Source organism: Dermochelys coriacea, chromosome 5 (genome assembly GCF_009764565.3).
Source record: "Dermochelys coriacea isolate rDerCor1 chromosome 5, rDerCor1.pri.v4, whole genome shotgun sequence".
NCBI lineage: Eukaryota > Metazoa > Chordata > Testudines > Dermochelyidae > Dermochelys > Dermochelys coriacea.
In genome coordinates, this window is record NC_050072.1 from 127,415,528 (window position 1) to 127,443,409 (window position 27,882).

The following is a 27,882-nucleotide window of genomic DNA, read 5'->3' on the forward strand; positions in this document are numbered from 1 at the left end:
CCATGAGTTTTAAAAGAATTGGCTGGCAAACACTCTAAACCATTGATGTTGCTCTTTAAAATATCTTGGAATACTGGGGGAAAAAATAATGATGTGCCAATATTTTAAAAGGATAAACAGGATGACCTACGTAACTATAGGACAGTTAGCTTGACATTGAATCATGGAATATGGAATCATGGACAAACTCAGACTGGAAATAAGGCATAATTTTTAAGTGAGAGTAATTAGCCATTGTTACAATTTACCAACATTTTTATCAATGATCTGGAAAACAAAATAAATTAATCAGTGATAAAGTTTGCAGATGACATCAAAATTGGGGGAATGGTAAATAATGAAGAGGATAGGTCTCTGATACAGAGCAACCTGAATTGCCTGGGAAGCTGGGCACAAGCAAACAATATGCCTTTTTAATATGGCTAAATGTATACACATAGGAAAAAAGAACATAGGCCATACTTGCATGACGGGGGACTCTATTTTGGGGTGCAGTGACTCTGAAAAGATTTGATGGTCGTGGTGGACAAGTACCTGAATGTGAGCTCCTAGTGCAACACTATGGCCGAAAGGGCTAATATGATTCTTGGATGCATAAACAAGGGATTCTCAAGTAGGAGCAGAGAGGTTATTTTCCCTCTTGTTTTGGCACTAGTGCAATCTCTGCTGGAACATTGTTTCCGGTTCTGGACCTCTGACAACCAGAAACTGGGAATGGAAGACAGAGGTGGATCACTCCATAATTGCCCTGTTCTTTACACTCCCCCCTGACGCTTAGATACAGGCCACCATGGGAAATATAATAATTGGCAAGATGGACCATGATCTGACCTAGTATGCAGATCTTATGTTCCAGCATGATCCAATGGCTGGAAGTTGAAGCTAAGCAAATAAGGTGTACATTTTTAAAAGTCAGGGTAATTAACCATTGGAACAACTTACCAAGGATCATGATGGATTAGCCATCACTGGCAATTTTTAAACCAAGATGGGATGTTTTTCTAACAGATCTGCTCTAGGAATTATTTTGGGGTAATTCTGTGGCCTGTGGTATACAGGAGGTCAGACTAGAGGATCACAGTGGTCCCTTCTGGCTTTGAAATCTGTGAATCTATGAAAAAAGATGTTGACACATTGGAAAGTGTTTGGAGAAGAGCTACAAGAATGATTCAAGGTCTGGAAAACCTGCCTTACAATGAGTAACTAAAGAAGTTCAGTCTATTCAGTTTATCCTAGACAAGTTTAAGAGCTGGCTTGATGATGATCTACAAATACTTAAATGGGAAAGGCATTTCTAACTGCAGATGGCTCTAGAGGAAAAAGATAACATAATGTCTGGAAGCTAGAAATAAGGTGCAAATTTTTAACAGTGAGTAGATTTAAGCATTGAAACAGCTCTCCTAAAGATGTAGTGGATTCTCTATCACCCAAGGTCAGTAAATCAAAATTAGATGTCTTTTTCTGAAACATACGATGGCGTGCAGCCAGCAGTCTTGAGCTTCATGCAGGCATCACAGGCCTGTGCCATGCAACAGATCAGACTTGATTATCATTAATGGACCCTTTTGGCCTTAAAAGGCATGAATCTTAGAAAGATTGCTATTTCTCCCTCTCTGGATGCCTGCTGAGTCTCGCCACCTGCTTAAAGAGAGAGTTAACTCAATGGAAATATGTAATTATCTATATCTTACAGGTTTCATTCAGTTTTGCCATACAAATTATATGTAGGTAGTTTCACTCTATCCACTGAAGAATTGTAGTCACCTTTGCAATGAGATGTGACAAATGTCTCATGAAAAACAGCAACACACAGAACAATTCAGGATAGAAAGTGAAGACTACCTTATCCAACCAAAACGGCAGATGGAATCTAAGGAGTTAGACTACAATTACCCATCTTTGAATTTGGACATGACATCAGAGTTAATTTCCCTACTCCTGTTTTAAAGTCCCATGGCATCTTTGATGACCATAGGTGGTACCAGTCCTGTTTTTGAATCTCATCTGAAAGACAACACCTCATTCAGACCCAAGAGTGCTACCTGCTGTCCCACTGATAACACTTCCTGCAACATCTGGCTGCCCCATCCAAGGCCTGAGCTGGGCCAATGCTACTTAGCTGTCAGAGGTAATGGACTTACAGCACCAGGTTGTATAGCCACAAATATTTCTTCACTGGTCGTGCAATAGATAGCAGGCCAGCTGAGGCAGTTTAGTGGTAATGGGGAAGAAGCTGTGATTTGCACTATTGTGTTGGAAACCTGGATTGGGAGCAGGCAGCACTCAGAGTAGGGGAGACATAAAAACTCACACAAATTACACTTTAACAGGTAGGAGGGATATATTATAATTCACTTAAACAGATACTGTCAGGTTTAAAATCCTTGTTAAAGAAAACCCAAAGACTGTTTGTGTGTTACCAATGTTTCTTTGTTATTCAAATGGAAAGAATGTTTTCACCACAGGTGCCAGCTTCCTCCTTGTCCCAGGGGTGCTCAACCCCTGTGCCACCTCTGCCCCTCCTCTTCCTGCCTCTGCTCTGTCCCCGCCCCGCCTCTTCCCACCCAGTGCTGCCCCCGCCCCTGAGCATGCCCCATCCCCACTCCTCTCCCTCCTCTCCAGCGCTTCCTCCATGGCATGGAACAGCTGATCATGGCAGCCGGAAGGCGCTGGGAGGGAGGGGGAGGAGTTGATCAGCAGAGCCACCGGCAGGCAGGAGGCTCTGTGTGGGGAGGAGAAAGAGCTTGCTGCCAATGGGTGCTAAGCACCCACTAAATTTTTCAGTGGGTGCTTCAGGATTTATGGTTTTCACCATGAATCTCTTTATTTACATTTCTGTATAACCTGTGAAACTAGACTCTAGAGAGATACAAGGTGGATGAGGTAATATCTTTCGTTGGTGAGAGAGACAAGTTTTTGAGGTCCACACAGAGCTCCTCTTCAGGTCTGGGAAAGGTACTCAGCATGTCACAGCTAAATACAAGGAAGAATAGATAGTTAAGCATAAGGAGTTAACACATAGTGCGAGAAACAATTCTAAATGAAGTGGGCAATTGCTGCAGTCATAGGAATAATATGCCAACCTCTTCATGGGCCACCTGGAGGAAGATTTTCTAGAAAAATGCTGCATGAAATCAATGATACACCTGAGATACATCAATGGTTGTTTTCGCTGTCTCCACGAATGACCAAATCTCCCTCCTAGAGTGCCCCCCAACTTCAACAACCACCATCCATCCATCAAACTCTCTCAAGAACATTCCCACACCCGCATCACCTTCCTGAAAAACACGATCAGCTTCAACAATGGAGCCCTAGAACTAGATATAAGGAAACCCACGAATCATCACACTTGCCTCCACAGGTTCAGCATCCACCTCAAATACACCAAAAAATTTGTTATCTCTAGCCAGGCCCTCAGATAACATAGAATATGCTCCGAGGAGAATATTCGGGATACACACCTAAAACTGCTTTCACCAAAAAAGGACTCTTCACCAGAGAAGTAGATTGCATCATGGAATGGGCCACCATAATTCCCTGAGATAATATGCTTCAATACAGAACAAAAAAACACCCCACTGACCCCACACCCCTAAGTGTCACATACTAACCCACACTGGAACCCATGCATGGTATCATCAAACCATTACAACCCATACTTGATGGGGACCACATCCTGAAAGAAATCTTTCCCATCTTCCATCTTCTGGCCTTCCAAACCCTAGCCCCCAAACTTGCCAAACTCCTCATCAGAAACAAACTCCACACAGACCAGGATACACCAACTGGAAGTGCCAGACCCTGCCAGAACAACAGATTCAAAACCTGAAGCCGTATCTCCACTGCTATGATGATCAGTAAACACCTACAAAACACCCTTCAAGAACCATGGGTCCTACACATGCCTATCACAAACATCATGTACTTCATCCGGTGCATCAAATGTCCCAACAACAATTATGTGGATGAAATCAGACAATCACTACGCTTTCGAATTAACTCACACAGCAAAATTGTAAAAGACAAAACTATCAATCACCCCTGGGTGAACACTTTTTTCACAAAGTGATCACATTATATCTGACCTCTCAGTCTTTGTCCTCAAAGGAAACCTGCATAACACCTTTAAATGATGAGCGTAGGACTTACTGCGATACAACTAAGTCATTCAGGGGTGTGAGAAATCCTCACTCCTGTCTAACATAGTTATAACAACCCTAACCCCCCTGTATAGACAGTGTTATGTTGGTGGGAGAGCTTCTTCCACCGACATAGCTCCCACCTCTCACAGAGGTGGAGTTATTAAGAGCTCTCTCCCATCAGCTTAGAGAGTCTTCACCAGATGTGCTACAGGGATGCAGCTGCATCGGTGCAGCTGCGCCAATATACATTTCTAGTGTAGACCTGCCCTAACTCTCCTTTGTCCTATGACTGTGGATGTGTTAATTTCCTATTTGATTTTGAATGGTTTCTTGCAACATGTGTTAACTCCTTATGCTTAACAAATTGTTCCACCTTTTATTGAGCTGTGACACTCTGATTACCCTTCCCAGACCTGAAGAAGAGCTCTGTAGAGCTCAAAAGCTTGTCTCTTTCACCAACAGAAGTTATTCCAGTAAAAGATGTTACCTCACCTGCCTTGTCTCTCTGATATCCTGGGACCAACATGACTATAACAACACTGCAAACTAGATCCTAGTCAATTTCCCTTGGTTTATTGCACTTCTCTTAGGTGCATGATGCTTCAATGTTTGTGTTGCAAACAGTACATGGGAAATTTTTAAATGCAAAAAATGTGTTGCATTGAGTGGTGGTTTTTTTTTTTTAAAAAAAAATTTTAATGAGAACAGTTAGACAATATTTTTTATAATTTTCAATCAGAATCTAACTGTTGGGCCTAAACTTTCTGCTAATAGAAGATTATTTCCAATTTATGAATTAGACATATGGAGTTAGTCCTTGCTAACTACTCCACTCTGTAGGAGAGACACTTCTCATTTCCTTTCATTAAAGATTTTCCAGTTTACTTCCCTGTCTCCCAAAAGCTGCACTGAGGCCAACGCATTTCAGTGCGGCTCAAGGCATGTCATTATTCCTCCCCCAAATGTTCCTGTTCATGGTATTTAAGTGCTGGCATTGATATGGGTGTACTGAGACAGAGTAAAATACAGAGCTGCTACAGGCGAGTTCGGGATGAAAGCAGATAAACTGACCGAAGGGCTGGGAAGGGGAGTGGGATAGAGGGAACACAGCAAGAGGATTGTTTTTGTTATGGTCTGTCTTTAAAAAAAAAAAAACAAAAAAAAAACTGCAAGCAAAGTTTAACATTTAAAATAAAAGCGGCAAAGAGTCCTGTGGCACCTTATAGACTAACAGACGTATTGGAGCATAAGCTTTCATGGGTGCATTCATGAAAGCTTATGCTCCAATACATCTGTTAGTCTATAAGGTGCCCCCAGGACTCTTTGTCGCTTTTACAGATCCAAACTAACACAGCTACCCCTCTGATATTTAAAATAAAGTATCATGAGCATTGCTTTGTGCCATAGATCTCTTTTAGCTTCTCATTTCAGCTCAATATTAGCTGATTGCTGTGGACAGATCTGATGATAGTGCAGTTACCTGCCATCCCAACCTCTGGCAAGCCAGCCCACCTCTAACTTTCCTTTTTTCAATGTGGCTCTCTACTTTGGGAGACGGAAAAAAATCCCAAACCCCAGAGGAATTAAAGTTGTTGGGACCTTATCTAAAGTGATCGAAGTGGATGGAAAGACTGACTTTGAATCGATCCCTCACTCAAGGCAAAATCCTATTTGTCTCACTTATCCTGTGTGTAATCCCATTGACTTCAATGGGACAATTGCCATCGGCAAGACCTGGAGCATTAGACCTTGAGAATTCAGCGTTCGGCTCCTGTGTCAACATCTTCCTGAGATCCAGCTATCTTTGAGCTGCCCATGTACCCCAGAATTTAATTCCCCACCTCCCATCATTTCCACTTCAATCATTTCAAGGTACACCTTTGAACTCACCCACCGATATGCAGAACTCCCAAGCATCAACGATTGTGCACATTGTCTTCTTCGGTTATTCTTACTTGTAAAACAGGAGCACCCGTGGACATGAGCTGAAATCAGAGCCCTGTAGCTATAGGAGCTGTACACATGCTCAGTCCCTGCCCAAAAACGCTTACATTCTAAACAGGCCAGACAGACAAAGGAAGTACAGTATCAGCACCCCCATTTTAGAGGTGGGGAGCTCAGGCCCAGGGAGATTGACTGACTCATCCAAGATCACGTAGGAGATCTCTGGTAGAACTGGAATTATTCTATCCTGGGGTACATAAACTCTAGGCTGAAATCTAGGCTGTTAACTAGCATGGGGTACAGGTTATTACTGAAATATAGCAACACAGGGGTGGGCCTGCATAGTGGCAGTACAGCAAACCTGCAATCTGATTGGCTGAGCCAACTCCACTCCTGTAAAATGATAGATAGACATATACTCATAAGAAAAGGATAAGGATTGCCCTCCAACCAGCTGCTCACAGTATGTGTCTCGGCAGCCCATGGAAATGGAACCTAGAGCAGAGAGGGCAAGTCCTGCTTAAAATGGGTTCAGGAATAATGTGTGCGCTCGATTCAAACAAGCAGCATCTAGAGCTTTGCGAGCCATGGCATCTGGATATGGACAGTGTGCTTTTAAGACCTGGACCATTTTGCATGGGGTTCAAAAGCAGGCTGGCCAACTGGAAGCAGCTACAGCTGGACTTGGTTGGAGACTGCACCTAGGAATGAGTTAGGGTTGGATGGAGCTTGTAAATAATGGACCTTCTCATTGGGCTGACTTGATCCATTTTCTCATTATGTGCTTCTTATCCGGTTAAAGTCACAGGGCCAGAGCCTCAGCTGGTGCAAGCTGCTGTAGCTCTATTGAAGTCAGTGGTGCTACACTGATGTACGGGAGCCAAGGATCTGATTCTAGCCCCTTGTGGTTTGCTTGAATGGCATGCTTGGCTTGTTGGATTTGAGGAGACGTAGCAGGCCAGTATTTTTGTTCTGTGTTTGTACAGTGCCGTGCACATTGGGGTCCTGATCCATGGCTGGGGCCTAGATGCTACTGCAGCATGGATAATTAATAATAGTATAATATTGTGGGTTGGGTTATACCTCATTTAACCTGTTGGGTGTGGCTGCCACCCCTCATTTCAGATATTTGTAAGAGACAGTTAAGCAGCTCCCGCCTAAAACAAAGGCATATGCAAGTCTGCCCAGGAATTAGAACTGTGTGGGCTGAGGGCTTTGCTGAGCATTGTTTGTGGGTGAGGATATGTGTGGGAGGGGAGAATCGGGAGAGAGAAAGACAGCACCACAGAAGAAGAAGGAGAGGAAGACAGTAAGAGAAGGCTGGTAATATGGTTCTGAGAGAGAGCTAGTAGCAAGCTTTTTAGGCAGAGTGCTGGCTGGAAAGGAAGGCTTGGAACAGCAAGCAAGGAAACTGTCTCCTGCTATTTGATTCCTGCTATGTTCAGGCAAACAGGACTTACACGTAATCGTTGTAAATAAACATGATTGCATCAAAGACAATACCTGGCTCTGTCACCAGTTTCTCCCCCTAACTGGAACAACCTGTATTTAGTTAATCGCTCAGGTCAAAGGGAATAACGGGAACAAAACCCAGCTGGGGGGCTTAGTTTAAACATCACTATCTAGTATTTCCCTTCAGTTCCTGACAGTGAACTGAAATTAAAATGAGTGGCTGGATTTTCTTCTGTTCACCCCATATTGACACCTAGCAAATATGGAGAAATGAAACACCCAGTGTGTCAGGAAACTTCCTTAGCAAACAAATCCCAAGAGCCTGGGGGGTCTTTATATCCCAGGCTGCTGAGATTTCCCACCATTAGGAGCATTAGGTCTTGTCATGAGCTCAAAGGATACTGTAGAATATTACTGCCTGGCATTTTCCATTCTTCCTGTGCTGTGTGTGCGGCTTTGGTTCCTCAGAACCAGACATTTTGAATCTCGCTCATCATCTATTGCTGAAAAACCCCTCTAATGCCCCACACACACACTTGTGAACTCCAAGACTTGCCTTTCCCCAGCGCTTTAATTAACTAGTGATAAATAACACCATTGCCGCTCATGTTGCACTACAGCCGGGTGATTAAATGGCTGGGTCTGAAAAAACTCAACTTCTGCTTTTAAGCAAATTCATACTGTATTAGAGGGAATATGGGGAATGCTGGTTACATGATGAAATCAACTGAGCCAAAGGCCAACATTTGCCAGGAAATAGTGACTGTCAGGATAAGCAGTCACTTTAAATCAATCCACTAGTAGAAGGAGCTTCCCACAGACGCTGTGGGGATGGGATGCACATATTCAGGGAAGCAGCTTCACTTCCAGAATAGGGTGTCTGCTATTTCTGGTCTAATCCCTGGCTATGAGGCTAGCGAGTTAAACAGCCAGTCTCTCCCTCTGGAGACCTGGATTCAAAGCTGATTTACAGCAGATCCATGAGTCAGAGCTTTCGGAAATGAAAAGGGACCCTTCTCAGATTGCCTAATTAAAGCCACGGCTTCTAGGTTAGAGATGTCTAGTGACTGTGCCATAGCAAGCTACCTTATTCGACACTTTGTTTCACTGGCTGACTGACTTTAACATCAGTTACTTCTGCTATCTCCCTTTATCCTTCTAACTTCAGCACCTTGCTCCTTAGTTTAATTCCAATGTCCCCTAAGAATAGTTACTTGTGCTTTTCTGTATTGAGCTGCCTTTAGGAATGTGCCAGTACCTTGCTGCCTTTTCAAGTCGTTTTTAGGTTAAACAAACTAGTTCCTTCCATCTCTCCTAGTAGAGACTCAAGACTCATTTTGGTTGCTCTTTTTTGAACCCTCTCTCTTTTTTTTGGTATCTTTTTTGAAGCTCGGACAGAACTACACAGAGAGTATTCCAGATGTGCAGTGAAAAGAACATAGGTGACTTATCCTTAGAGCTGATCAAAAGTCAGAATTTCCCTCCATAGCAAATTCCAACGTTTTGACATTTCCTTTCATTGAGAAATGTTCACATTTCCCGTGAAACAATTTTTTTTGGGGGGGGAACTTGTTTGGGGCCAATCAATACATTTTGTTTCAATAAAATCTAATCCACAAGGGGTCCAGGACCATGGCCCGAGGCTCTTAGGCTGATTTTGACATTTTAAAGAGTGCATAATATACAGGTGCCAAAACAGCTGAGTGAGGAGCAGGTCTGGGCTCAGCCAATTGTTACTGTCCTCAAGAAGGGGGAAATCAGGCTGGGGATCGTTCCTCATTAGGCTGTTTTGGGTGAGGAGGGGTGATGTACATATCACCTTAGACACAAGAAGTTGTACCGAATGATTGCAGAATTGCTAATGTAGTTCCTATTTTTAAGAAAGGGAAAAAAAGTGATCCGAGTAACTACAGGCCAGTTAGTTTGACATCTGTAGTATGCAAGGTCCTGGAAAAAATTTTGAAGGAGAAATTAGTTAAGGACATTGAAGTCAATGATAAATGGGACAAAATACAACATGGTTTTACAAAAGGTAGATCATGCCAAACCAACCTGATCTCCTTCTTTGAGAAAGTAATAGATTTTTTAGACAAAGGAAACGCAGTGGAACTTATTTACCTAGATTTCAATAAGGCGTTTGATACCGTGCCACATGGGGAATTATTAGTTAAATTGGAAAAGATGGGGATCAATATGAACATCAAAAGGTGGATAAAGAATTGGTTAAAGGGGAGACTACAACGGGTCTGACTGAAAGTCGAACTGTCAGGCTGGAGGGAGGTTACTAGTGGAGTTCCTCAGGGATCAGTTTTGGAACCGATCTTATTTAATCTTTTTATTACTGACCTCGGCATAAAAAGTGGGAGTGTGCTAATAAAGTTTGCAGATGATACAAAGCTGGGAGGTATTGCCAATTCAGAGAAGGATCAGGATATTATACAGGAGGATCTGGATGACCTTGTAAACTGGAGTAATAGTAATAGGATGAAATTTAATAGTGAGAAGTGTAAGGTTATGCATTTAGGGATTAATAACAAGAATTTTAGTTATAAGCTGGGGACGCATCAATTAGAAGTAACGGAAGAGGAGAAGGACCTTGGAGTATTGGTTGATCATAGGATGACTATGAGCTGCCAATGTGATATGGCTGTGAAAAAAGCTAATGCGGTTTTGGGATGCATCAGGAGAGGCATTTCCAGTAGGGATAAGGAGGTTTTAGTACCATTATACAAGGCACTAGTGAGACCTCACCTAGAATACTGTGTGCAGTTCTGGTCTCCCATGTTTAAAAAGGATGAATTCAAACTGGAGCAGGTACAGAGAAGGGCTACTAGGATGATCCGTGGAATGGAAAACTTGTCTTATGAAAGGAGACTCAAGGAGCTTGGCTTGTTTAGCCTAACTAAAAGAAGGTTGAGGGGAGATATGATTGCTCTCTATAAATATATCAGAGGGATAAATACAGGAGAGGGAGAGGAATTATTTAAGCTCAGTACCAATGTGGACACAAGAACAAATGGGTATAAACTGGCCACCAGGAAGTTTAGACTAGAAATTAGATGAAGGTTTCTAACCATCAGAGGAGTGAAGTTCTGGAACAGCCTTCCAAGGGAAGCAGTGGGGGCAAAAGATCTATCTGGCTTTAAGATTCTACTCGATAAGTTTATGGAGGAGATTGTATGATGGGATAATGTGATTTTGGTAATTTATTGATCTTTAAATATTCAGGGTAAATAGGCCGAATCCCCTGAAATGGGATATTAGATGGATGGGCTCAGTTACCCAGGAAAGAATTTTCTGTAGTATCTGGCTGGTGAATCTTGCCCATGTGCTCAGGGTTTAGCTGATTGCCATATTTGAGGTCGGGAAGGAATTTTCCTCCAGGGCAGATTGGAAGAGGCCCTGGAGGTTTTTTGCCTTCCTCTGTAGCATGGGGCACGGGTCACTTGAAGGAGGATTCTCTGCTCCTTGAAGTCTTTAAACCACGATTTGAGGACTTCAGTAGCTCAGACATAGGTGAGATTTTTCGTAGGAGTGGGTGGGTGAGATTCTGTGGCCTGCGTTGTGCAGGAGGTTGGACTGGATGATCGGAATGGTCCCTTCTGACCTTAGTATCTATGAATCTAAGTTCACATGAGACAGACACAGAACAGGCTCCCACCAGCTTCCCACTTCTGCCTAGTCACCAAGCAGAATTTGGCTCTGATCACGTATTAAGGGGAATGCACTGGCTGAGCTGCCTAGGTAACTGTGTGTTAGCGACAACATTGTCCTAGTGCCTTCCCCTTACCCAGACCATCACCACAGCCCTTTGGGTAAGAACCTGAAAGATCTCTTGGCCTTTCTGATTCATGAACTTGCAGAAAGCGAGGGAGGGCTGTGCCGTTTGTAGCACAAAGCCAGGCAGGTCTGCGACAGCATGCACTGCCATCTTCGTTTGTCTCAGTGATTGGAGATTTGAAGAGTGTGGCAGTAAGGCTGATTCTGATTTTAGAGAAGAGGAGCATATGGTTGGGTATGTTGCAGAATCAGAAACTGCATGCAGATACATGACATCTCTTGGGTGTCTTGTATAAATCGGATCCTGTATGCAGAATCTGTCACTGGGCAGTACTGCAGGCAAATAAAGAGCAGCTCTTTCTGGCTACCCTGAGATATCATCCACCGCAGATGTGGGCAGGTGCATGCAGGCACGGGCAGGCTGTGCTGCATGCCCACAGAGACTCACTCCTGCACACCCCTGCCTGCACTGGGACTTGGAAGCAGGGACACATTAAGACATAGGCAGCCTGGGGCTCCAGCTCCTGGAATCATGTGATGACATCTGAATCCTAGTATTAATTTAAAAATTGTTTCTAGCCCTGATGGATAGTAAGAAGAGCTTGAAACTATGGCCTGAGTCTGCAGAGAGCCTTAGACAATTGCTCTGAGAGAGGGAACTGCCCCAGTAATCTCAAAGGATTATTTATTCTGAAGTTCACTGCTCTTGGGACCCCTGCTGATCCCCCTCTACTTGAGGAGTGGCGGTATCTTTGAAAATACGATCCCAGCTGTCTAAATCCCTTTTGAAAGAGAGACTTAGGCTCTGAAATCATTTAGTGGCTAGCTCCACTTGGCCAGCCAACCAGTTACACAAAGCTCCTTTCCATTTCTCCCCACCTCCCGCATTTGAGGAACACCTCAACCCTCTCCAAAAACCCATCCCATCGATTTTGCAGCATCCCTAAAGGATCATTGACTTTGGGCTAAACTAGGAAAATCTTCCCAAGAGTTTACTCCCTGATGCTCAGGGGCAGTCTTCAAAAGCAGGGCTCTCAGTTCTATTGCTTGAGGCATGTCAAACCACAGCTGTGCTGTGCCCCCCTCCCCCAGTGGTACTCACAGGCTACCCCTTCAGATCCGAGTCTGTTTGATTTCCCCAATGTAGACCTGGGCAGGAAATGGTTTTCCCATCCCAGGAAAATTTTCACCTCCTGAATTGTGATGAAAATCGTGATCTCAAATTTTCCCACCTGTCAAGCCCCCAATTTTTTTTTATTATTCGTCTCATTCAAAACATTTCATTTAAAGTTTGATTTTTTTAAAATTGTTGTTAGCATAAATTTCTAACCAAAAAGTGTTTCTGAACTAGAATTTTTCATTCTGAAAATGTCCACACGACTCGTGTTGACAATTTCAAAACTTCTTTTCTCCAACCAATTTTTCAAGACGAGTAAGTCATCGAAACTGGCCCTTGCCTGTGAACGGTTTTGGGTTGGACAAATTGGTATTTTCTGATGAAAAAACATTTCGCTGAAAAATTCCTGCCAGGCTCTACTAGTGTGTATGGTACCATGTGCAACCTGTTCTCTGTCTCAACACGCTCACCCCCATCCACCTCCCCACACTGGAGAGTGACAGACACGATAGTTTGTCTTTATCGCTGTGGCAAGCTGGATATTTTTAGTAAATGGTGGTGCTACCCTGGTGCTGTAATAGTTCTAATCTGTCTGCTGTTCTCAGTGCATGTCCATTTTCTACCAGCCTTTATCTCCCCAACTATCACACTGAAAAAACTTCTAAGGGGATTGCATGCAGCCTTCAGTGCATCCCAGTGCGAACCAGCCCTTTGAAATGGGATCAGGAGATGGATTATTGTGGGCATGCAGTAACTCATTGAGTCAGGCAGATAAGAGACAGTTCGTTTCCTACCTCTGCATGCTGGCCAGGGCTGAGCTGCCGTTTGCACTGGTAACACTTCAGACAAAGGGGATGATAGTCTTTGCCTAGAGAACGCTTCCTCTCAGCTGTTAAGAGAAGAAAAAGGTATGAGTAATTATACTCCAAGCACCTCATTAATAGTAGAACATATGAGAAATGGGTCTTTGATCCATGGAATTACTTGCCAAGGAAGAGGGAAGAGTGAGACTCTTTTTCTCAAATCAAAGCTGTGGTAGAATCTTTAATACAGGGACAATTTGGCTTTTTCCTGTGAGTTGGTTTCAACAGCACTGCTGTGGCTCTGTCTTTTTGAAGTTTTTACTCTTTCTAAACTTTACACATTGGAAATTTCACACCTAACCAGGACGAAAATTGCCTTTCTTCTTCGCTTCAATCAAGTGTAGGGTTTGGGAGGGGTTGTTTTTTTTTCATCTTTGGCAGGATTTCTGTCCCAGGTCACACATTGTTTAGTGTAGATGCTTTCTTGGTTTGTGTTTGAGCTGAGAATAAAAAGGCATGCAGGGAGACACATCATGCAGTCAGCTTGGGTACCTAATTGTCTTATTATTATTTAGAATTGTACTCTGAGGCAAGTATGTATTTTGATCTTGTGTCATAAAATTGCTAAAGGGAGAGGGCAGTACTTATTAACTCCCCATGCAGAATATGATCAAACTCAGAGATAACACCTGACAGCTCAGGATTAGGTTGAATGCATGGCTTGATGCAAACATTCTTGTGGGAGTGGATCAAGAAAATCAGGACAACCCTACAGCCACATATTGCATTTCAGGAAACATACAAATGTGTTTTATTTATCTTCCCTGTGGAGCTATCAGACAATTATTGGGCATTTATTTCCCTGGTATATTTTCCCTGTAGAGGGGCTTTGATCCTGGTACATTATAATCATCTGTATAAGGCCACAAGGAACACCAGCCTATAATAATAATTAATATCTCACATTTGGAAGGCACCTTTTTATCCCTACGGATCTCACTGGGCTACGTAAACTGTGTTTCTCCCCATTTCTGAAATTCTCCCCACTCCATTAATTTAGCCAGCTCTGGGGAGGAATACAGTGTCTGTTTAACAGCACACAGCAACCTTGCACAATGGTTACAGGAAGAAGACTGAAATGGCAGTGGGAAGTTAGATGGGCAGAATATTTGAGTTGGATTTAAATCGGGACACCAGGGTTAACATCTCTATCCCTGTGAAAAGGGCAATAGGAGCTTTACTCATCACAAGCACTGAGGGTTTCCATTTAAGAGATTGCTCAGTGAGTGGTTTCTCTAGCAACACAGTGGGGAGCTTGTTCAGTACTGATCCAGTGTCCAATTCTGCACTTGACAGCACTTTCTGCATAGTCAGTTTCCCCTGGTGTGTACTGGATGTTTGTGTTTCGCACTCCAAGAGGGGGAATGTGATTCTAAACCCACAAACGTTAGCAGAGAATTTGGGGGCAAGACCTAGAACAACTTGTACATCTTTTTAAAAAAAAGGCTGGATTTCAAGTTACTGGTGTCCCTTTAATGTCACAGGATAGATTCTGTCCTCTCTTACAGAGTGATACTAGTGACGCCTGTGAAGTCCAGGAGGAAAATTGCAGCTTTGGATCCAAATTCCCTTTAACTCTGGAAAAGGTTGGACTCTGATCCAAACCCCATGGCTCAGGCATGTTGGGCCGAAGCTGGAATCTGGATGGGACCAGAGTGGTAGCTTGAATTTGGTGAAATGTGGGTTCTAGATCTGAACCTGGCAACATGGGCCCATATCCAGCCAAAACCTGAAATAACTCTATTCCAGGGCCACTGAATGCTGGCTAGGGAGCTTTATGGACCAACACAGAGGGGCAGAATTTTTGCGGGGCAGTAAGAATGCCCCAGCACATCCCCATTCCTCTGGCATGTCTCTACCGCTTTCTTCCGGCATGTCCCTGCCCAACCTTGGATCACCCCATGCAGCAGGGCTCCTGCAGAGGCCACACAGTGCTGGTAATGATGAACTGGGCCCCTAGAGTTTAACTGATCCAAGTAGGGCTTGGAATTATTCAAACTCTCACAAGTGCAGGTGCTAACCTGAAGGCCTGACTAAGGCCAGGATGAAGTTTGGCACCAGTCATTTGAGTGTAACCTGAAACAGGGCTGCAGCCAGATGACAACAGAGGCCATGAGTGATGCCCAGTCATTACATTGATCCCATTGGCAGCCTTTTAAAGCTCCTTCTTGGATGGTGCTAAATTAAGCCTGGGGTGGGTTACATGTAATCCCTGCATTTTCTAGCCTGACCAGTTTTTATTTCTGATTCCCATTGGGTTGGCACACTGGGAGGGGAGAAGGAACAATCTTCACGCAAACAATCTCCATGCACGTTGCCCATCTCCACGGTCACGTCAAATTGGTCACATTGGTGATGTGTCAACTCAACAGGATTAGTGCAGATCAGGGCTTAGCAAGAGGGCCCCCGCCTGTCTCTCTCTCACTTCAATCCCTGGGCAATCCCCAGGTGAGTTCCACCAGCACAGTTTATTTCAGTCATTCTGGCTCTCACGTCTCCTGACCACTGGCATTGGAGGTGGCTGTGGGCGCAGAAACCCACCCCTTCCAATATGGGAAGGGCGGTATTCCTAACCCTGCAGATTTGCCCATGACAACCACACGGGCAGTAGCAGGTATATCAGTTCTGAAGCACTTCTGATTTCCCTTGTAGTAATATCCCATGGTCACCTTTGTAATACCCTGCAGTTACCATACCTATAGTACTGTAATTAATAAAGTGTCATGGGTCCCAATCCCCACTTTAACTACTTCCCATTAAACCAGAAGCTACAGGATTCATCAGGCTCAAATTGCTTGGTGCCTGAATTAGGAGCCACTGATAAGAAAGAAAATTGTAAGTCATTGCAAGCCAACAAATGCGCTCCACCAGCAGTGGTTATCTTTGGAGAGGGATGGACAGGGGCATATGTGTTTGCACTAGTGTACTACCAACAAAGGGAGGTGGTGTTGGCTAATGGGTAGCATGCTGGACTGGGACTCAGCAGACCAGGCTTCTATTCCCGGTAACCTTTGACAAGTTGCATCATTCCTCTGTGCCTCCGTTTCCTCATCTGTATAATGGGGACAATAATACTGACCTCTTTTGTAAAGCATTTTGAGATCTCCTGATGAAAAATGTTATAAAGACCTCAATAGTAATAGTATTAATTAGCACAGACCTCTCTGCAAACAGGCAGATTCTGAGCAACCACTTCTAGCGAAGTACAAATGCACACATGACCTAGGGGGAATGGAAAGGATCCCCCTCCCCACTTCATGTTGTGCTGGTTGAAGCAGCTTTCATAAATCAGATCGTACATCTTGGGTTGGTTGGTAGAAGAGATCCTAAAGCAGGATTTTTAGATGTATCCCAGAAGGGATGAGCAAAATGAGATGACCCTTCAGCCTCCTCTTTATTTTAAACATTCATATTATGGCTAATGCATGTCATCCCTTCAGCCGCTGAATCCCATTTACTGGCCTGAATGCTCCATTTGTGACTTTGCTGTCACATCAGACTTTTTCAGAGCAGTGGAACAGAATCCTGTCACTTTGCAGCACAAGGACACGCTGCTGGAAGGCAAAGCCTTGCCTGACACAAACCCCAGGAGAAAAGAGGTGCATGCATTATGCCATAATAATATGCTCGACCAACCTCCATTGAGTCAAATGCCCTCAATTGTTGTCTCGCCAGCTATTGCCGGCCAAAGAAGTGGAAGAGCATTTGGCCAAATGTGAAATAAACAGATGTTTCTTGACAAAATATTTAAAAATTAATCAGTATTTCAGTTGGATGGCCATTAAAGCCAAGCTGTCATGGAAGTTAAGGGCTTCAAGAGTACAGACAAAACCTCCCCTGCACCTTTCTTTGGACTATGCAGTGGAATTTCAGCAGGTCTTTTCATGCCACGTTCCCGCACTTCCCCCACATAAAGTGCATACATTTTTGCCCCAAAGCAGCAGGAAAAATTCAAGCCTGCCTACCAAGATCCAATTAACTTCACAAGGGTGTCTCCTCCAGGGCAGCCACTGAGATCTTCTGTGATGACACCAGGCAAAAGTGGTCATTTGGTAAACCTCACCATGGCATTTTTTTAGGTTCCATTGTGCACAGCTATAATTATGCAATTGTCTGTGAGTGTTTACAGTGAAACTACGGATGCGGACTATAGAAGCGTAAGTTTTTACTACAGTGAATCAGGTCCAGGGTGGATAAAAATCAATTATGTTTTTTAACAAATCAAAAAAATCTGATTTTTTTATTTAAATTAGTTTTTTCCTCAAAAATCCATCTAAAGATAGTTTTAATTAAGATGCATTATAGCTCAATGATATCGCATCATGGAATAGGGATTATAAATTCTAATTCTATAGTATGAAACAATATATTCATGTAATGTTTAAGAAAAGTTTTTTGTAAATGAGTTCCAATAGTTCATGGATTAGGGGCCCAAATTTATGGGGTTCCAGGGGCTACTGTATAAATTGTTTAGGTTAATCTTTCTATCTACCAAATGAGATTCAGTGCTCAGTCTAGAAGATACCATCAGAGATGCTTAGTTTTGCAGTTCTCAAACTGGATTTGTGTCTCCAGAGATAACATGCTTGTTAAGAGCAAAAATGTTTTAAAATAAATAAATAATATATAGAGATGAGAAATAACAGACTTCAACCCTATTGTCCCTCTGCAAATGTGTGTACACAGAGTCAATCCCTTATTTCTTTCTAAAAGTGCAAAGTTTCAAAAAGTTCAATGGATAGAAGATTGTTGGAGGCTGAATAGATCTGGACAAGGAGAAGAAGTCTGAAAATAAATTTGAGAAGGGAGGGACAGGCAGTAGAAACAAAATGAAACTGTTTGAGCAGCATATTCCAGAAGTCTTGAGGTCTTTCTGACTGTAGCTTTCATTGATTTGAGTTCTATCACACCATTCTCTCACTAGAAGGGAAAACCTATAATCGCAGCAGACCATAAAAGAGACCCAGTTTGGGAATATTTTAATGAAGTTCCTCTACCTGTGGGTAAGACAGGCACGCTTGCAAAATGCAAATAGTGCAACAAAGAAATGCAATGCCTGGTTGCCCGAATGAAACAACATCATGAGAAGTGTTCCTTCTCAAGAGGAAACTGCGTTGAAGATGGTGAAAGGAACATGTCTGAACATGCAGGCTCTTCAGGTTGGTAAAGTTTTTTATTTCATAATTCTTTCTTAAAGATTGCCTGTCTTCCTTCTGAACTATTTTTGAATTCTCATGTTTGAGCAAAAAATATAGTTGTTACTCTATGGTACTATCATTTTAGATGCAGTCGTGATAAAAAATAAATAGTGGAAATAGGCAGATCTTCCTTGTACAATTTCACCTTTAAAGTAGTACTGAGTGTCAGTGAATGCAATGAGTAATACTAAATGAGCAGTATGGTAATATAATTAAATAACTGCATTGACTTATTTTGTTTAGGGGAATCCATCCTCAACATATAGGATTTTGAAGACTATCCAGCTTCAAGATCACCATCATTTTCTATAGTTTCAGAGTTTTCTGCCAATGATAGTGTTTCAGTCACATCATCTATGTCACATAGCCACAGTATATCACCTGTAGCAAAAAGAAAAAAAAATCTCCATCATCCAGAAACAACCACAGATAAGTTTGTGATAAGAACCAGCAGATTACAAAAAAGAGGTAATCGATGAAAAAAGTGCCCAGTTGGTTTATGCAACAAACTCTCCTTTCCGTATGATAGAGAACCCACATTTTATTAACATGGTTCAGTCATTAAGACCAGGATACAGTCCACCCAACAGAGCAGATGTCACAGGCAAATTTCTGGATAAAGTGTATGAAAGAGAAATTGAACAGTGTGCAAAAGGTCTACAGGGTGAAATTGTTAACCTGAGTCTTGATGGGTGGAGCAGTGTTCACAATGATCCTGTTATATGTGCTTGTGTGACGACAGAAGAAGGGAATGTCTTCCTTACAGAAACAATTGATACACCAGGAAATGCACACACAGCAGAATACTTACAAGAAGTAGCAGTAAAAGCTATAACCAACTGAAAAAAAATTCAAATGTCCAGTATGCAGCTTGGTCACAGACAATGCTGCAAATATATCCAAGATGAGAAGAAATTATTTAGAAAGAGAGTGATGAGAGTCCCAAGTTAATAACATATGGTTGCAGTGCTCATTTGATGCACCTCCTAGCCAAAGACTTCAGTGTTCCAGAAATAAAGGCTAATGTTGTTGAAATTGCAAAATACTTCCATAACAACCACTTTGCAGCAGCTGCTCTGAAAAAAGTGGGAGGAACCAAGCCAACTCTCCCACAAGACGTGTGATGGAACTCAGTAGAGGACTGTTTTGAGCTCTATATCAAGAACGCACCTAATCTGATGAGAGTTTATGAACAAAATCCTGAACAAATAGATGGCACTGTCACAGCCAAAGTTCTCAACATTGGGCTTAAGAGAAATGTTGAACACATGCTGAGTACCCTGAAGCCTATTTCTGTAGCCTTGAACAAAATGCAGAGAAATAGCTGTTTTATTGCTGATGCTGCTGAAATATAGAAGGGACTGAGTGAGATCGTAAAAAGAGGAATATGCAATGACAGAGTTAAACTACAAGCACCATCTCCATCTCATTTTCTTGCAAATATTCTCAGTACTTGGTACCAAGATCAAATCTTAACTGCTGAAGAAGAGGAGTTGGCTAGAACATGGACATCCAGCAATCATCCCTCCATAATGCCAACTATAATAAACTTCAGAGCTAAGGGTGGACAGTTCAAGAAATATATGTTTGCTGATGATGTTTTAAAAAAAGTCACACCAGTGAACTGGTGGAAGTCACTTTATCACTTCAACAGTCTCTGAATCCAAGTGCTTATCTCACTTTTAACAGCAGTAGCTTCTTCTGCCGGTGTAGAAAGAACATTTTCTTCCTTTGGACTAATTCATTCCAAATTGAGAAATTGCTTGGGGCCTGAAAGAGCAGGAAAGCTTGTTTTCCTTTTCCAGATTATGAACAAACAGAAAAATGAAAATGAAGACGACTGAGTTAGCTGCAGAAGCCAGTAGTTTAAGTTTCTCGTGTTGACTTGGCTGATATCGTCGAGTTAATTTTTGTTTTAAAAAAATATATATTTCATTTGACTATTTTAGTTAAAAACAATTTTAACAAAAACGAACTTGAGTGTTTAACTAAATTCAAAAATTCATATGCTAGTTTTGTTAAAATATTATATGTTTGCTGTTGAAGAAAAAAATCCAGAATACATAACGTTGTTGTTGTTGTTTTTCGTTAAATAAAACAATTTAAATGTCTGCCTGGTGGTGATCTCCTCCTAATACAGCATGGCAAGAAAATCCTCCAAATATTAATGATTACCTGTTGAATTGGAGATAGTTCACCTCCCAATGACTTCATAAATATCTGCTTCAATTACCTTTTGGTAAATGAAATAACCAAACAATCCTTCATTTTCTGACATAGCTGTAAAACTAATCTGAAAAGTTTTTCAAAATAAATCACTTTAAAAATGGATAGTGTGTACCTTCTAAAAATGAAACCTACATCTATCTCTGAGTTGTGAAGAATATGTATTAAGGTTATAACAACCAACAAGAATGCACTTTTATGTAGAAAACCATGATTAAATCGAATCTTCCTGACTAGTGATTTAAATCATCATGTAAATCAATTTGATTTAAATCAAATCCATCCTGATCAGGTCATTGGTGGAATGGTGCATTGAGAGGAGGAATGGTCCCCTGATTAACATGCTAGCCTAGGAGTTGGTAGTTCTGTGTTCATTGCTCTGGCACAGGCTTCCTGGGTAACCTTAGGCAAGTCGCTTAGCCTCTGTGTGTTTTGTTTCTCATGTGTAAAACTGGGATAACAACATTTCTTGCCCTCCCTGGGGTGATGGGAAGATAACTACATTAAAGATTGTGAAGCGTTTTGAGATCCACTGATGAAAAGCACCATATAAGAGCTAGGTGTTATTACCTAGTCTAATAGAATGGGTGGGCAATATGTGATGCTTTGGAGAAAGGTGGAAAAAAACCCCAATTCAAGTGCATCTAATCACTGGTGCAATTGTATAGGGGAATGTGGGGAAATTCCTTCCTTAGGGCCCCAATTCAGCCAGGTGCTTAAGTGCATCCCCAACTTCAATCGCATGACTTCAGTGGGCCTGCTCACATGCTTAAATACCTGTTTGAATTGGAGCCTGACAGCTGCCTGTAGCAAACACGTTAAGCATACGATTCAATTAGCCAGATCATAACACAGCAAGCTATTAGACGAGGCTCAACAAGGTTGAAATTTCAATTAAATATTTCACTGAAATTTTGATGAGGAAATAGGAAAAAATTCTGACTATATTTCCAGCCCATTTTTCAACCGTCTCTAATTACTATAAATATTGCTGACCCTGAAATTATCCATCCCTTTTAAAAGCCCACGACTTATTTGACAGAGCTGAGCGACTGACACTAAATAATTTTATCGCCTTTATTTATGTGTACATATTTTCTGCGAACGGATCATGAAATGCTCCCAAATTTCTTCAGTAAATAATTCTCAGTCTGCAGATGGTTCGCGATCAACTATTCACCAGTGTTTTGGTTAGTTATGTAAGCGACGTCGCATTGTTTCCAGCCCCTGATTTGACAGCGCATTTAGCTAATAATACAATGTGAATGGGGAATTTTCATTGAATTCACTCTCTCAGTTTTGCTCTCAATGAGTGTTTGAGCAGCCAAGCTTCACATTCAATGTTCACAAGCATTCTCACTGGCTGAGCTCAAATGCACACATGTTAATGGAAAGGGAACATAAAAAGGTCATAAATACATGAAAGCCACATATAATTTGGAATTCAAATAAGGATGCATGGCATCTTCCTCTATCTGCCCTCCTCCCAATATTTGCTTAGCTCTAGTATTTGACTCCATTATCCATTGCACTGTATAATATTTGAGAGGAACAATATCAGAATTTTACAGCTTAATGCACCTCCTGACAGCTGTGAAATGTACTGCTCTGAGCTCTTCATTCCTCTGCAGTTTGAGTCACTTGCCATCTCTTCAGCTTAGAGCAATTTATGGGAGAGCCTAAATGTGGAAAAGCCTGTCAAAGCACAGAGCATGGGAAAGACTGACTATATAAGGCATTCAGAATCTGGTACTTTGCTCTGTATATGAAAACGGCCCATAAATGTAACTGGATAGAGAGTCGGGAACGATGTGACTATAATAACTTTCTTGTTTCACACTCCTCTGTTAGAACCTTCTGGTCTCCTTTGATGTGCATTAAAAAGGGGAGGCCAAGTCTAATATCAAGAAATGGGATCATCATGGGGCAATGGTAAAAATGCCAGAAAGAGGGATTCTAGCAATGAACAAGGATCTCTATGAGAATAAGGAAACCAGTATTATCCCTAAAGCTTCCATGTCTCTCTGCTGCATTGTAGAAAGTCTTCCCCATACCTGCAATAGCTTCCTGCAATAGACTTAAAGAAACAGTACCTGTATCCTAACAGGAACCAAAATAATTACCAGGAAAATAGATTTCTCATAGAGTTACTACAGTCCACACATACCATGGCTCATAATTGTACCTTGCATACAGCTTCTGAAGCTTAGCAGGACACCATGAAAATTAGGTCATTTCTCAGCCCTTTAAGAAGACAGCTTATTATTTGCTGCTAATTGAGGCACATAATAAAAACCATCTTGAGAATCTATATTTGCTTCCAGAGTTTCAAGTAGAGCTAGCTGGAAATGTTTTGTAGAAAGATTTTTTTTGTTGTTGCCAAAAATGGCTTTTTGACCACATTTATTTATTTATTTCATTTATTGTTTTGGTGGAAATTTTTTATTTTGGTTAAATATTTCAGGTATTTCGATGAAAAACTGGAATCCAAAACCTGAACGTTTTTCAGCAAAATATTTCTGATTTGGATTTGGATTTCAGTGAAGATTTTCCATTTTTGGGTTTGGAAAAATGGGTTTGACTGTTTTGTTGCTTTTTGGTGTTGGTTTTTCATTAAAAACAATTGAAATGCTTTCATGGGAAATGGGTTGAGGGATGGGGGGGAGAATGGACATTTTCTCTACATTTTGTGCAAAAACTAAATGGCATTTTCCATCCAGGTCAAGTTGTAACATTCTTTGGTGAGATTTGTTAACAGTGTCAGCTTCATGTTCTTAAACAGCCTAGTTTTAAAAAAGGAGTACTTGTGGCACCTTAGAGACTAACAAATTTATTAGAGCATAAGCTTTTGTGAGCTACAGCTCACTTCATCGAAAGCTTATGCTCTAATAAATTTGTTAGTCTCTAAGGTGCCACAAGTACTCCTTTTCTTTTTGCGAATACAAACTAACACGGCTGCTACTCTGAAACCAGCCTAGTTTAAATGAGCTGTCAATGAGTGCCCCTCACCCTCCATTTTCCAGAGACCAATCTCTTGCTAGGCAAGGCTGCTTTTTAACACTCGGCCTCCATGTTTCGCCCCAACATGTATGTAACCATAGTCAAGACTGAGCCATTGCAACCTTTCTGCTTGCTGGCTGAAACGTTCACTTCAGGGGTGGGTTAAAGCTTGGGGCTGTTAACTTCAGTGAGGCTCGACTGTGGACAATCTGAGCTTGTCTACACAGGAGAAAGTGATTGGAAGGGCTATTTTACAATAACTATTCTGCTCTAGTTAGTCTAGAATAAATCCCCATGTGGACTGTTTATCCCAGAATAAAAGTGACCATGGAGGCAAAGTAATTATTCTGGAATAGCATCACTTTGATTCTGGAACAGAGTGCCCACATGAGGGAGTTACTCCAAAATAGGTAAATTATATCAGAACAGCTATGGCAGAATGGTGAATCTGGAATAGCCATGCAGGTCAATTTCCCCCATGTAGACAAGGCCCTGGAGCTGAATACACCATGCAAGTTTTGGTATTTGTAGACAACACAAACAGTCCCCTTTGGGGTTTATTTGCAAGATCTGACATGAGATGGAGCCCTGCAGCATTGCTTCATGCTTCAGCTTCTACTTCACATGCTTTGTAATCACCAGTGCATGGCGGAGTGGGCTGAATCTAGTGGGCAAAGTGATTTTGGTGGGATCAGGAATTGACAAGTGGAAGATGATGGAAAGTGAAGGTATGAGTATACACTGATATGTACATTCTAGAAACCTGCAACATGAGCTTCTCTCAGCTGGGCAGATGTGAGATGGGGAAGTCCATTTTCTTCCTTTAGAAGATGATTTAGAATGATTTTTCCCTAACTTGGAGCTCTAATGATCCCTCCCTGCATGTTGCCCCTCTGATGATTCACTCTGAATATACCTTTGAACTCAGGGTTCCGTTTTCCTACAGCAATTACAGAACCAGCCTCGCTTTGTCTCAAGGACTCCGCCATCACTCACAGCTATATCTACAAGCCGTGCAGCTGGGCTCCATAATATGACTGCAGCACCAGAAAGCACCATGGTGCAAGTCGTGGCAGAGGGGACCAAACTGTAGCAGGAGAATGGAGGATCTTCCGTAGAAAATGTCTCTCTCCTCTTCCTCCCAAACCAGACTGCAAATATAGCCTTGTGGAGAAATCATGCATTGCAGCCTGTTTTTCCTCCCAGAAACTGCACCTCTCCCTGAAACACTGGTGCTTGGGTTTTTTTTCACAAGATGGCCAGAAAGAAATGGGTAACAAAACACGTAGCAGAAGATCTTCAGCTGGTGTAATATCAGCAAAGGTCTATTAACTTGAATGAAGCTACACTGATTTACCCACCAGCTGAGGATCTGGTCCATCATGTCCCAGCCTCTAAACAAATGAGCAGAACTCATTTTTCTCCCGGTGAAGTGGTTCAAAAGAGTAGAGAATGCATACAGCAGTCTGGCTTCAAATGCTTCTCAGGCACACTCCAACACTGAATAGATGACTCCACAGGGAAGTTCAGAATGCCAAGAGGTATTGTCAGATCCTCTCTCCTGATGCCGATAGGTAGCTCACATGCAACAATCATATCATATTTGTTTGTTATTGTATTTTAAGATAAGAATAATTAAACAAACTCCATCCTGTTAGCAAAATCATTATGGAGGGTCGCTAATCTGTGCTTAAAACAAACTGTCTAACCGGGGTGACACACGCAATGCAAACAGGCCACACAGACTTAAAAAGACCAGGCCATGTGCAGAGGTCAAGAATTGTTTCAAAAATGCTCAGTGTTGTAGGGGTGGGCTGTTTTGCAGCTTATTAGACATAATTCATTAAAAAGAAATGATGGTTTAGAAAAAATGATGAACTTGCTATAGCAAGGTATCTGCATTGCCCAGTAAATACATAGCAGTGCTATAGTGTAGTATGTGTATTGCACAGTAAATATGTAATGCACTGCAATAGTACAGCATATGCCTTGCACTATAAATACATGCATAGCATAGTACATACATTGCTTCAGCGCAGTATATGCCTTGTGCAGCATGGTACATTGCCACATTATTGTGCTGTAGCAATCATGAAGTATTGTACTGGAATTCGATCCAATGACTTGCATTGATTTTAATGGGATCCATGTGGCTAAAATTCCATACAATAAATTGCAAATGTTTACCTCCATCTTTTTCTGGCACTTGTCAATATGCAGAAGTTTACCCTGTAATCCATTAAATCTCAGTTTCTGTTTGACTCTTGATGGCTAAGGTTCCAATAATTAATGTTTGCAATGTGCAGAAAGCTTTAATAATTTCAAGAACGACTATGTTTATTCCGTATTACTGCTAGCCAATAGTATACAAGCAGCTTGATTTCACTTCCACTTATGTAAATCAGTACTAATTCCACTGAAGGTGATAGGGTAACAGATCAGAACTGGCCTAGTATATATAAACTGGTTTTGTTAATGGCTGATACTTTATTCTAATATACAGCTCACTTGGAGATAAGCAGACCTCTCTTAGTGACTGAACTCTGCTGCCATCCCAACCCTTTGCCAGGAAAGCCCTGATGGTGTAGCAGGACGTCCACTAAGACTGATGGATGGTTTAAGCACATGTCCATTCTTTTCTTAAATGGGTGCACTGTATGCGACATTTATTGTTATGATTTGTATTGCGGTAGTGCCTAGCAGCCCAGCCACTGTGCTAGGTGCTGTGCAAACAAGGAGCAAAAAGACAATGCCTGCTGTAAGCAGTTTACCCCTCCGTTGTCTCATTCTCATATTGTACAGCCAGGCTGATGGGGGGGCACAAGGAAGCAATGAGACACCATTAGTCATGTACCAATCCTCTGCCATGGTAGGTTGTTGCACATTATGGTAACCTGCTTGGAGAAGAAGCCTCTGTAATATCTGCTCTGCTGTGTTCATCCGTCTCAGCAACCTCTCATTTCATCAGCCCTCTTGGTCCCTCGGACAGCCTGCTAGGCCAGGGCCATGCTAGAGGAAAAATAGCATTGATGTGGGACTGGATTAGCCTTACAGTGGAAATGAGATACCTAATTACAAAGAAAGAGACCTAGTGGCTAGAGCTCTACACTAGGACTCAGGAGACCTGGGTTCTGTTCCTGGCTCCATCACTATTCTGTTGTGTGACCATGGGCAAGTTGTGTCAGCTGACTGTGCCTCAGTATACCCATCTGTGAAATGGGTATAACAACACTCCTTTGTAAAGCTCTCCCTAAGAGCTAGGTGTTATTTTTACCAGCTAACCTGCTAGGTCACCTTAGGCAAGTCACTTCTCTCTCTCTGCTTCTGTTTCCCCTTGTCTGTCTTCTCCATGTGGACCATAGGCTCTTCAAGGCAGAGACTGTCTCTTACTGTGTGTCTGTACAGCCCCTAGCATGTTCGGGCCCATAGCCACTACAGTACAAATAATAATTCTGTTTGGTAAACAGGGGTATTGTTTTCCTGCTGTCACTTTTGAGGTACTCTCTGCACCCCCAGGGGGCTTTGTACGTAGGGAAGGTGATGGAAGACTCAGAGAACAGCAGGACAGAGCAGAATTCAACTTGGAGCTAGAGAATCTGGTTTCCTGGAGGGTGTCCTAGTTCATCAAGTGAAGGTGCAGGCGTTTGCTAAGATGCAGATCTCGGAGTGGGCCTATGTGACTTATACAAATCAGAGTAATAAGGAAACCGGTTCCTTCAAGAGCTACATTGTGAAGAAGATGAACCTCAGTTATGCAGCTAAAGTCGGTAGTTATGTGCCAAACTACAAATGCAGTTCACTTCCCTACACAGCAATTTACAGCACGGCGGGCTTGAGACGCCAAAGTATTGAGCCCCTATTTTGTGAGGAGATATGGGATCTGTTTCTTTAAATCCATAGGCGGAAGCCAGTCAGGAGCGGGTTAAGGAAATTCTGCAGTGAAATGCAGAATGACAGAGTGGCTTTAGCGATCACACTTATACCTTAGTGAAAAAAGTTCCTTGTTCAGTGTTGGAAAAAAAGTGATTTTCTTTGAGTCTTTACTCCTGTCATATGACCATGCAAAGACTGAAAATTGCATTTTCAGCTAAACCCTATTGTCCAATGAAAAATCTTTTCAACCAAAAATGTTCAACCAGCCCAATGGATGAGATTCT

The 27,882-nt window shown here is 42.1% G+C and overlaps 1 protein-coding gene across 1 annotated transcript in view; it reads right to left on the reverse strand.

The window, feature by feature from the left end:
• LOC119856408 (cysteine-rich protein 1-like) overlaps positions 1–27,882 on the reverse strand; it is a 58,294-nt gene that overhangs the window by 13,490 nt on the left and 16,922 nt on the right. Inside the window, exon 2 of the mRNA XM_038403882.2 lies at positions 13,233–13,327. Within this exon, the coding sequence (XP_038259810.1) occupies positions 13,233–13,327 (95 nt within the window). The remainder of the gene's footprint in view (positions 1–13,232; positions 13,328–27,882) is intronic.